The sequence below is a fragment of the Lolium rigidum genome, chromosome 7 (genome assembly GCF_022539505.1).
Source record: "Lolium rigidum isolate FL_2022 chromosome 7, APGP_CSIRO_Lrig_0.1, whole genome shotgun sequence".
Lineage (NCBI taxonomy): Eukaryota > Viridiplantae > Streptophyta > Magnoliopsida > Poales > Poaceae > Lolium > Lolium rigidum.
In genome coordinates this window covers 83,876,852-83,889,363 of record NC_061514.1, presented here as the reverse complement: position 1 = coordinate 83,889,363, position 12,512 = coordinate 83,876,852, and the positions used below count along the sequence as shown (strand labels likewise).

The window sequence follows — 12,512 nt, the reverse complement described above, 5'->3', positions numbered from 1 at the left end:
ACGCGAGTAATCAAATCACTGAAATCTCTCCTACTGCTGTTTTTTGTTTTGTGCTCGTTGGGACCTACTGTGCCGAGGCGGCCTTTTCTTCCTGGCAACTACACTGACTACACACACCGCAGCAAAGCATCCAGCCACGGAGAGAGAAGGGAAGAGAGAGAAAGCAATGGGGTGAGAAGAGATGGGCGGGGAAAGGAGGTAGTACCTCGCTGCTGCTGCTGGGAGAGTCGACTGAACTCCACCACCTGGTACGCTTCTTCCTCCCCTTCCCTATGGATTCTTCTCTGCCGCCGCAAGATTGGATCTTTGGTTCTCTCCAATTCCGCGATCATTACCCAGTGATTGCTTTATTTTATTTATCGATACGTTTTATTACTTGCTACGCTTCACGGATCCATCTTCCGTGCTGCCTTCGATTTCATGCTCCGTGACTCGTCTTTGCTGGGAATTTTTTGGTGTTGACGGTGGTTGGTGGTTTCTTGGTTGGTACGGTGAAGAACTGTTTCTGTCATGGCCATCGTCGCCGGCGTGGATCACGTGATTTATGTATTCCTTCCTTACCTGCCTTTTGTTCTTGATGGCAGTTTGGATTGTTCGGACAAGGGCTGGGGCGGGGTGCCATCCGTCCTCGCGCGTCCCGGATCGAAGCACCAAGATTGGCCGGTTGCTGGCGGCAAGGCGCCTTTCCTTCTCGGCCTGGTTTGCTCGACGGCGGGTTGAGGTGCCACGCCGCGGGGTGGAGCTCGCCTTCCGGGACTGAAGCGCGGTTCGGGGCGTCGGGAACTTGATCGGTGTGGTCGGCTGCTGCCCCTGTCGGACTTGGTTGCTGGACTGCTCGTGCTGCCCCCGGCCTCTTCTGGTTCAGGTTTGCTGCTGAATCACTTGCACTTTTTAATCTTCAGAAATTGCACTTCTATGAATCATTTGGTGTGCTATTGTGGGTACTGAATTTTGGAATTCCTACACCAATTATTTTTTCTGTCCGTCCTCCTCGAAATAGGCTTTCGCCCCGCTATATTAATGTAGCAACGAACTGATACAAGATAGAGACCACCGCTGGGGCAAACAGCACAACAAAGCCCAAAAGAAAACACAAGAAGAAGAAGAAAAAAAAAGGATGACAAAGTCGGATCGACGAAAACGCTAATGATCCGCAACCGCTGCGCCCTCCGGAAGATTCCCACCACGAGCTTAGCCCTCCGAAGCGCCGCATACCAAGGCAACACCTTCAAGAAGGGATGCGACGATGACGACGCTGCTGCCCGGACAAGCCTAGGGTTTCCCCCGGTATGCGGAAGGGAAGTGGGAAGGGGAAACCCCAACGCCCCTCAAGAAGGAATGGTGGCGCCCGCGAGCGTCACCGCGTCGGTGTCGGCGCCGACAAGGAATTCTCCCGTCCCCCAAAGCCCCACGGTCCCGGACACTCCGTCATGCTCCGCCAACCTTGCCGCCCACCAACTCGCGCCACCACGGTCACGCAACCACCACCGCCGTCTCACCGTGACCCACTGACGAAGACCGACGAAACCGATCGGAAACACCCCGAGCCGAGGAGAGCCTGGGCAGCAGCCACGCGGGAGGACGCAACCTCCACCGCCAGCTGCGGTGACAGACCGGACGCAGCTCAGGAGCAAACCAGGCCCCTCTGGCCCGGCCGAGCCCGCCGGGCTCGTGAAGCTCCCGTGGCCGCGCTGCAGTCCACGCGCCGCCGTCCTAGCCACCCTCAGCAAGAAACGCTCCACCAGCCGCCGGGAGCAGGCCTCGGGATGCCGGACCAGGCCCGCCCAAGCCCGCGATGGGGCCCGGACAGGCCCAGATCTGGGTCAGGGCTGCGCCGCCGCTGACCACCCTGCCGCCCCGCCGCCAAGGGGCAGCGCCGTCGCCACCATGTCACCCAACGCCGCCGCCACCCGGGAGGAGCGCCGCCGCCGCCGGAACCCTGCCCACCGGAGCGCACCGCCGCCAGCACCGGGCGACCCCGCGTCGCCCGCCTCGCGCGCGGGTAGGAGCATGTCCGCCGCCGCCGGCACCGCACGGGACTTTGCCCGGCGGCCTGCGCCGACGGCGGCGAAGGGGAGGAGAGGGAGGAGCGGAACCTGGCGGCGCGAGGGTTAGGTCGTTCGCCCGACTCCGCCCGCGGGGGACGGAGCGGAGCGAAGCGTTTTTCTCTCTTCCAGCCCTTTTTTTCTGTCCGTCCTAGTCGCGTGTTCTGTAGGAAGGCAATTCCAACTACCGTGCAGAAGACTTTTTCTCCCTATGCTAAAAAACGAAGATATGAAAAGTGTTACTACGGGTCTGTTGTTTCTGTCTTTACCTGTACCTTTGTGGTTCAGTAATGAGAAGAATTCATAAACAGATCAATTTGTTACTACATGTACTTGATATATACCTGATTGTCGCATGTCATATATGGGTCATCCACATCAGTACTGTCATCTGTATTTTGTCTCTTTAGTCACACTCATTTTCAGGACGTTCTCTTTGAGCAATTATTCACATGTTTATGGCATACATCGTTTAATTAGGCCGTGGACAATTGGCTGCTACTGTAGCGTTTACTTGTACGAGCGGAGTATGTCTTGTTCTTTTACTTAGTGTCACATGATAAACACAATTACTGAACTGTACCTTGTTCTCTTTTAGAGAAAAATAAATATACCTGATTCTAATACCTAGTTCATAGAAAATAGAATAGAAATATTTGCAGTACGCATCCGTTGCTACGGGTTGATTTTATTAATTTTTTTAGGTCACGAAGAATTTGAGTACTCGCAATTACTTTTTCTTGGCGGGCCGAAACGATTTTTACATTGAACCAACTACCGTTTAAGAGTTAAGCTAGTTTTCTTTGTTGGTCGTCTTACCATCAATAATAGCAGAGCTTTCTTAAAGTTCTTCGTTCCACCGTGAAGAGCACGCAACCATCTTCCCCTTCGCCATGTATCCGGCATTGTGTAGGTACTGGGATATCTTCATGGTCTATGCCTGTGCATTGCCAAGGTTCAACTTTTTGTATAAGCTAAACAGTGTAAATCTGAAACTTGTAACGAGAACCTCTCGATCACAAATCACGACGGATTGAATTTTCTCTATATAAGTAAATGAATAGTTTAAGATGGAGAAATGTGCCATAATTGTCTTTGCTACAGTAGTGTCCTGAACCAATTAACAAATGCTTTAAATAAGTTATTTCAGAAATCAATCTACACAATTACAACTTGGTGGTTTTTCTCTCTTCCATTTGTGCTCATGCAGAGTCCATTAGCACATATAATTGCTCCCTGACCATTAGAGGCACATGGCTCTCTCTCCCTCAAAACAACCGTGCGCGTGCTTGTTATTTTCTACACGGCTAGTTGTAATTCTTCTCTTGTAGTGCTGTTCTATTAAAGTAAAACCTTTTTTCCAGCCACAAGAGTACCTGCTCAGATGGTTAATGCGTACTTAGGCCAAGACACAGGTCATCAGATAGACAGCCCACGCTGCCTACTTATTTTGCGTCTGTTTCTCCCAACATGGTTAGCTCAAATCAGTTTAAGAAAAAAATAGCACATGCCCACGAGTGCTCATGGGTTTACATATCTTATCCATCGTCTCCATAGTTCATGGGCCCGTTAAAGTTGGTCAGGTTAATACGGCCCATTATAGGTGGCACTCGGTTCCTGGTCGTGGCAGACAACAAAATCTTATAGTACCACCTCACTAACATGATAAGACATGCCTCACAGGATTTCGTTCGCTGGTTTTTCTTCCTGTAGCCGGTTTTCCAAGCACGGGATTGCTCGATGGCACTGGACTTTTTTTTTCCCCGTCGTCGATTGTTCTAGCTTTGAGGGTTCTGGTTTTCATAGCAAAGGATCGTTAGGGCAAGAGACTACGGTTTTCTTGACGTACGAAATTTAAGGGATGGTCACCACCAGTTTTCTTGACATACCATTGGTTTTCTTACCTACGTACACCACCGATTGCAATTTGATAGTAGAGATACTAGTATATACGGTTTTATTTGTATCTAATGGCCTGTTTCCTGTGTATGCACAATTATTTCCCCTCATCCAATTACTTAACACGTTTTTCTTTTTCAATTCCAGTTTTAGCGTGGCCAGAACTATCCATTTTCTTCCTGCCCTTTCAATTTATCAAAGACACCTGTAAGTACTAACACATCGCATGGATTTGTAGAATTATTTGTTGATCATTTCTGTATGTAGGATGTTTATAGGCTATCTTATTTCTGCTATTCCTGTTTCCAATTACCCAGGTAAAAAAAGCTAGCAATTGCAACAGAAGTTCCCCACTCCTTTCCAGATGCGGCAGATAGTTTCTTTGCTGTCCCATCCAGAATATTGGAGAAATTGAGCCACTTCATAACTTTGTTCTGAGGAAGCGAGGTATTACTTGTTTGTTGTTTGGTCCATCTTGTCTCGGCATCAATGGCGGCCTCGACTGGTCATGACTCAAGGCAGTATTCATGGTTGTGGGTTAGCCATATCAGCCCCAAGAATTCCAAATGGCTCAAAGAAAACCTCAGCGGTGAGATTTTGCTCTGTTTAGCTCATGTCTATATATTTCTTTATGCCCTATCATGAAGTTATCGTTGATTTTTTTGCATATATGCTGATCAATGTAGCAAAGAGATACTATTAGGTTCTTACAGTTCTGCATTGCATTTTCAACTCTCGTGGTGTGCACAGTGCATGCAAGCGATCTGTAAACTTTAGTAAAATCATTTCAGTGTTAATATTTGGTTATCTTGTAATATTATAATCTGGATCTGTAGCCACCATTACGCACATGATGCCTCTAGTAGCGTTTTGATTTCTCTCGAAGATTTGGTTCATGAACCTGCAGAATGATCTTCTATGATCATGTGACTTGTGCCATCTTCAGATGTTCCTAAAAGTGAATGCTAGGTTTTGAACTAGGCTTTGAACTATTGATTACATACGCCAGGAGTTCTGCTTCAATGTGGAACTGTTCTTTTTTCCTGACAACTTCGTTGTATATGCGAAGTGTTTACTGGAGAAATTTATTCTCCTTCTCATCTTAACCAATTAAACTGCATCAAGCAAGTCTAAGATGATATAATGCTCTTTCATGGGGTATTTTTCTTCTTAGGTTCCCATTATTTTACTCTTTCTTGGTGGGAGTTATACTGAATTTTTGATAGTTTCACAGCTAAAGTTATATTCAGTAACTACATTTTGACTCTTTCTCAGCAAAGCCATTGTTGTACTATATCTATATATGTACCCTGTAAATAACTGATATATTTGTGAAAATATATTGCTGCGAATGAACTACACCCATTTTTGTGTTTATATATTATGGTTCATAAACTAAAGGAATCTGTTTTGTGCAACAGACATGGACATGAAGGTTAAAGCCATGATCAAGCTTATCAATGAAGATGCTGATTCTTTTGCACGGAGAGCAGAGATGTACTATAAGAAGCGGCCAGAGTTAATGAAACAGGTAGAAGAGTTTTATCGAGCATACCGCGCATTAGCAGAAAGGTATGACCAGGCCACCGGGGCACTTAGACAGGCTCACAGAACAATTTCTGAAGTATTCCCAAATCAGATGCCATCAATGGATGAGTCGCCCTCTTCATCTGGCCAAGAAGTGGAGCCGCATACTCCAGAGATGCCAACATTCTCCCGTCCAAAATTTGAATCAGATGATCATATCTCCAAGAGGAATGGTTCATACCCTCAGGAAACCAGTGGATTGTCAAACCGAGAAAGTCTAAAGCAGTCCACTGATTTTTCACTAAGTGGTGAAAATGTTACTCGTGCTGTTTCTGATGGGAAAGCGCGGAAAGGACTTAGTTTTGAAAGTCCAGAAGTTAAAGGGAGAGAGGACATCAGCACCGAAATGGTAAATATGCAACAGGAGATTTCAAGGCTAGTAGCTGAGAACCAGAAACTGAAACAACAGATGTCAGAATTTGAGGGAGCAAAGAAAGCTGAAAGTGAGATCCAAAACCAGAAGGATACTGTTTTTCATTTGAATTCTGAGAAAGATACATCTCTTCTGCAATATGATCAGTCCACTGAGCGTTTGTCTACTTTGGAGTCTGAGCTCTCTAAGGCGCAGACTGACCTCAAGAAGCTAACTGATGAAATGGCTTCAGAAGTCCAAAAGGTAAACAATGCTGAATCACGCAATAGTGTGATACAGTCTGAGCTCGAGGCTTTGGATCAAAAGGCAAAGATACAACAGCAAGAGCTTGAACAAAAGCTGAAGGAATTGGAAAATCTCCAATTTAGCTTCCAGGAGGAACATGAAAAGCGCATGCAAGCTGAAAGTGTTCTTCTTTTGGAGGGAAAGGAGCATGCTAAATCTCAGGAAGAAGTTCAAAGGTTGATTACAGAGATCAAGATGACAAACGAAAAGTTAGATGAGCTCATGCAGAGCAAGATGAACCTGGAGAGTGCTGTTTGTGAGCTGAAGAAGGAAGTCAAGAGCCTTACTGAACAAAATCACTCTTCTGAGGTGCTTATACAAGAACTCCGTGATGAGATAAATTCCCTGAGGGATTCAAAGAGTGAGATTCAGAATGAAATAGAAAGCCTTAGGGGCACCATTTCACAGGTAAACACTGAGAAGGATGTAGCTTTACTACAACACCAGCAAGTCGTTGAAAGGGTTTCTATGTTGGAATCTCAACTCTTGAATATACAGTCAGAGCTGGAGTTTAATGAAAATAAGGTGCATATGCTGATGCAAGATCTAGAACAGAAGAGAGAGGAAATTCAAAGCGTTCATGGCCAGCTGCAAGTTGAAAGCCATAGGCGGACACAAACTGAAGCAGCCCTCCTCACGTCAGAGAGTCTGCACTCCAAGTTAAAGGAAGAAGTGAAAAGGCTGACACAAGATCTTGACACATCAATAAAGAAGCTGAGTGAGTTGGAAAATGACAAGTTAGATCTGGAGAATACATCAAAAGAACTAAAGAATGCCATTTCAGATGTGAACTCCGAGATGGATGCAGCACTCCTGCAACACCAGCAGTCTCTGGAGAAAGTATCTGATTTGGAGTTACAACTCTCAAAGGCGCAGTTGAAACTGGAGAAGTCTGAACAGAAAATGCATGTACAGGAGCGAGATATTGCACAGATGAGTGAAAGTATCAACAGTCTGGAGTTAAGTTTGGGAGAAGAGACCGAGAAGAAGGTGCAAGCTGAAAAGTCACTCATGTCAATGGAGAACATTTATTCTCAGTCTCAAGAAGAACTGAGTAGGCTGCATCGAGAGATTGAGAAGCTGAATGCCAAATCAAATGAGTTGGAGAACTTGTCGTCAGAACTCAGGAACACTATCTTACTTCTGAACACCGAAAAAGATGCTACCCTTACTAAGAACCAGGAGTCCTTGATGAGAGTATCCCATCTGGAATCTGAACTCTCGAAATTGCAGGCTGAACTGGACAAGGTTGAAGGAAGAGTAGAGGTGCTGGAGAAAGAACTAAAGCATAAGCAAGAAGAAGTTTATAGCCTTGAAACCAGCTTAGAAGATAAAACCCAGAAGTGCATTGAAGGTGAAGCAGCTCTTCTCTCAGTTACAGGTCTTCATTCTGAATCTCGGGATGAAGTGAACAAGTTGGCCATGGACATTGAGAAGCTGAGTGGGCAATTAAGTGAGGTGGAGAACAATAAGATGGATCTTGAGAACATTGTAATCAAGTATACAGAGGACATCCATATCCTGCATGAACAAAATCTTTCTGCAGAGTATACAATAAAAGACCTGCATTGTGAATTGGATGCACTGAAGGAGTTGAATGTGAAACTCAAGGCTGAAATGGGGTCACATATAGGTGAAAAGGAGGCAGTTCAGAGAGATTTTGTCCGTCAAAAAGAAGAGAAAAAAAATCTAGAGGGGACATACCATGCTCTGGCTGTTGACATGGACACTCTAAAAGGCAGTGCTGCAGCAAACCAGAAGTTAATAGAGGATTTGCAGATAGCAAACTTCAAACTGAAGGAGGTGTGTGCAAATAATTTGATTGAAAAGGCACTTCTCTCGGAAAAGGTTCAAGAGATGGAACAAATATCTGATGAATATTCACTCTTGGAGATCTCAATTTCAGATGCACATGCTGAAATGGAAAGCCTGCGGGAGAGGATAAAAGCATTAGAATCTTCAGAAAGTTCTTTAAAGTGTGAGCTTTCCTCCTGTGTTTCTGGAAAAGCTGTTCTTGTAGCAGAGCTAGACACCCTCGGTAGAAGTTTTGCTGACATTTCAGAGAAGAATTCTGTATTAGAGATGTCATTATCTGATATGAAAGCGGAGCTTGAAGACTTAAGATTAAAACTGAAAGATTCTGAAGAAACCCGCCAGGCTCAGCTTGCAGATAACTTTGCTCTTTCTGCAGAAAAAAACAACTTGGTTTCTCAGGTAATTTTTGTAACAATCCCACAAAGTCAAGTTGTTGTGTAGTAGAAATTGGTATTGTTGAATATCCATGGTAGTCTTGATATATTATTGTATCATATTATTTTAATAAAATTTTATCCTTATTTTTATCTAACACAGAGTGCATTTACCTTTCAGTTACATAAAATTACAGTGGTTACGAAAGCCCTAGAAAGCAAGCATGCAGATCTGGAAGGCGAGCACACTTCTTTATCAAGAGAGAAGGATCTTGTATATGATCAAGTCAGGAAGCTGAAGGGTCTGTTGAGGACAATTAACAAAGAGTATGAAGATTCTGTGAAGTCACATGAAATGCATGTGAGCAGCCTAGAGGAGCAGATTTCATCTCTGATACAGAAAATCCATGATATGGACGAGAGGCTTGAAGAGCAAGAACAAAAAAGCATGAGAGCTTCTATTAGTGTAGTGCTCTTGGAGGGCAGTTTAGTTGACGTGAAAGATAAGAATGTGGCTCTCTTAGAAAAATGCCAAAAGTATGCTGCGGAAAATCATGCTGCAGAGATTTTAATATCAGAGCTGGAAGATCAAGCCAGATATCACGAAGCAGAGAGTAAACGGTTGCTAAAGCATAATGGAAAACTAAGAGAAGGGATTTCACAGCACATGAAGGTCCTTAACATCAGTAGGGATGTAGGACCTGCTGATGTAGCTCAGGATGAAATTCTGTTACAGACTGTTTCAGATGAAACCTCTAATATTGTGAAACTTAAAGAGGAAAGTGAAGATGTTAATACTCTCATGTATACAGAGCTTTTGGTTCATGCGACTGTCATGTTGCAAGTAGGAACGGAGTTCAGAGATCTGCAGTTGCAGAAGTGCGCCCTTGAGAAAAAGGTAGAGGATGAAGCAACAGAAATGATATCTTTACAAAATGAAAATTGTCAACTAATAGAATGCAATGAACAGCTGCGGCAAGAATTGCAGAAAATAAGTGAAAGGGGTCAGATACAGAAGACTGAAGCATTGATTTTACATGAGAAGCTATCTTGTTTGACAGAGTCCTACCAGAGTTTGCAAGATGAAATTACTGACATGACTGAGAGAAGTGAGTCCTTATCTAAGGAACACAGCTCTTTGATTGAGAGGTACAACGCCTTGGAGGATGAGAATGGTGCTGTTCTTGCAGAATGCATGATTCTTGAGCACTTGTCTCTGTTCTTTAGAAGCCATAATAATGAGGTAGCATCTGCATTGGTATCTCTTACCAATGAGATGGCTTTGCTGAGTTTAGGTAAGGGTGAACTTGATAGTGAAGTCAAAGTGCTGAGCGCAAGAGCTATGATGCTTGAATCAGAAAACAGTAACCTCAAGAAGTACATAGTCTACTTGATAGAAGTTCTCAGTAATCGGCTTGTCCTTTTGGAGTTTGAGTTGAACACTGGAAAAAGTGTCTGCCAGGAGCTGTTTGGTGAACTTGAGCACTGCATGGCGCTGCTGGTGCATAAGGACGATGAGTTACTGGAAGCAGAAGAGAATGTTCAGCTCATGCAAGAAAAGAACCGGGAATTATGTCTAGTTGTTGCGGCCCTTCAGGTTGCCATTGAAGATGGCAAAGTGGTGAAAGGAGAACTTGAGAAGAAAATCGTCATCCTGACTGCGGAGGGCACCACCAAGGATGATGAAATGTTCCTACTTCGCCAAGCAAATGAAACCCTGCAAGTGGATGCTTGCATTCTAAAAAACAAGGGGCAGCATTTGACTTCTGCACATGAGCTCGTGTCAAAAGAAGTTGAGCAACATGAAAGAGAGTTTGCTCTACTTTTGGGTGACGCAATAACCTATTCCGTGAAAGCTGCAGTCTACGAAGAAAAGGCACTCAAGTTCATGATGGAAGGGAAAACTATTGAGATTAGTGCAATAGCCCAAAAGGAGCTGCTATTGAATAAAACCTCCTCATTAGATGCCCATATTGAGGCTCTGCAGAAAAAGGTAAATGACATGCAGGAAGAAAATGCAGAACTTAGAACAAAAGCCGGGTCACGGATGGAAGCAAATGAAATATATTCTGAGGATGAGAAGCAAAAAGATGCTGCGGACTCTAAAGGGAAGCAGGTCCAGATGATGAAGGATATCGAACTTGATCAAATATCTACCTGTCCAACATATGGTACTGGAATCTACCCACTTGGCAATGCTGCAAATGCTGAGCTGGATGATGAGATGCTTCAGCTATGGGAGGCTGCAGAGAGGACCTGCAAAAACCAAACAGCCAAGTCATCGTCATCCGAGCATGACATACAAGCAGTTGAGGAGGTAAAAAGTGAGTACCCTTCCTCAGAGCTTATAAGGGGAAGAGAGCTTGGGATCAATAAGTTCGAGACGTCTTCCTCGTCTTTAGTAGAGCCTCATGATATATGGGGCAAAAATGTGGTTGAGAGGCTCACTTCTAATGCTCAGAGGCTGCTGAGCATCCAAGAGAGCATCCAGGAATTGAAGCAGAAGATGGGTGGCCCATCGAAGGGCAGGTCTCCCATGAATACGGAGTACGATGGCATCAGCACTCAGCTGCATGAGACCGAGGGGCTCGTCTTGGAACAAATCAATCTCAACAGCAAGCTGTCAAAGAAGGCTGAGAGTTACCCTGCATTGTCGGGAAGCATGAACTCTGAGCTGGAAGGTTTACCCAGCAGGAGGAAGATCTCGGAGCAGGTGAAAAAAGGGTCAGATAATGTGTCGAGGCTGGAACTGGAGCTTCAGAAGATACAGTATGTCTTACTGAAGCTCGAGGAGGAGAACGAGTACAGGAGGCTCAAGGTCTCCGACAAGCGTACTCGGGTGCTCCTGAGGGATTATCTGTATGGGAGGAAGGACCACCGTGGTGGTGCGCACAAGAAGAAGAAGGCGCCCTTCTGTGGGTGTGTGCCCTCTAAATCGAGAACAGAACCCTAGCCATTTTGTTACTTGGCGGCTAGAAATAAGAACTACTTTTTAAAGAGAAAATCATACTTATAGGAGTGCCCACCTTGTAATTGAGCTAGCATGTTAGTATTCAGAATAAACTTTTGTATCTATTTTTTTCTCCAGGTTGTTCTGTTTAAATGAGTCCATATTCATAGTTAGTTCAATGTGCTATTTCAAGGCATCAGTCAAGCTGTTCTTTTTTTTCCCTTATATGCATCATACGGATTAAATTTGCAGGCTACAAACGTAAGTGATGTGTTCATTGTCAGCAGTCAGCCCAGTAGGTATTTGCTATCTCCTGTGCGTATGTATTGTTTAGCTGTTGGTGCTTAAGCTTCTGTCATAAGCTGTGGTCTCATATTTCAGCATCTAGGCAAGAAAGAATACTGCTACTTGCAATGGATACTTGCAATGTGCTAATCCAAAAACGCCCCCGCGTCGCTCCTCCCCTGGGCGACACGGGCTGCGACACCAACCGCCGGCAACCACCCCTCCCCCTCCGCCCCCTCCTCCCCCGCCGTCGCCGGTGGTCTCCGCCGGGCAAAGCCCGCGCGGAGCGGCGGCGGCAGGATCTGTTCTCTCTCCGGCCGGCGGAGGCTAGCTCGCGGACTGGGGGAACCGCGGCGGCGGGATGCAGTGGGCGACGGGCATGGCGGCGTGCGACGGGCGCGGTGGCGCTCCTGGCTACGAGCTGCACGAGCAGGCTGTGCGGGTGTGGCGGGGCGCGGCGGCACCGGGTGTGGTCGGGCTCGGCCGGGCTAGATCTGGGCCTTGCGGGCCAGCTCGGCCGCGGGAGGTCTGGGTATTGTGGCGGTGAGGTGCTGGCCAGCGAGTCCGGCTGCGCATTCGGTTAAAACGGTTAAATCGGTTCGGTTTATACGGGTTTTCGGTAAATACGATTTCAATACTTCGGTAAATACGGTTTTGTACGAGAATACGATTCGGTTTCGGTAATAACCAATAACATCCGGTTCGGTTTCGGTAATAACCAAATTAACCAAAGTTGTCGCGAATTTTTGAACAGGAGACAACTTTTGGCATGTCTTTTTTATGGTGCATTCGGTCAAGTGAAAATTTTGGCATGACCTTTTTGTTTCATGCCAAAATATAACAGGAGAGATATATTCACAAATATTATGCAAACTCATAAATTCACAGATAATAATATA

The 12,512-nt window shown here is 45.5% G+C and overlaps 1 protein-coding gene across 1 annotated transcript; it reads left to right on the top strand.

The window, feature by feature from the left end:
* Window positions 1-743: 743 nt before the first annotated feature.
* On the top strand, window positions 744-11,527 carry LOC124678615 (protein NETWORKED 1A-like). The gene is made up of 5 exons (XM_047214476.1): window positions 744-865; window positions 4,092-4,151; window positions 4,262-4,533; window positions 5,366-8,403; window positions 8,560-11,527. The coding sequence occupies exons 3-5, from the start codon at window positions 4,434-4,436 to the stop codon at window positions 11,329-11,331; spliced, it is 5,910 nt and encodes a 1,969-aa protein (XP_047070432.1). The 5' UTR covers window positions 744-865; window positions 4,092-4,151; window positions 4,262-4,433; the 3' UTR covers window positions 11,332-11,527.
* The last annotated feature ends 985 nt before the right edge of the window (window positions 11,528-12,512 follow it).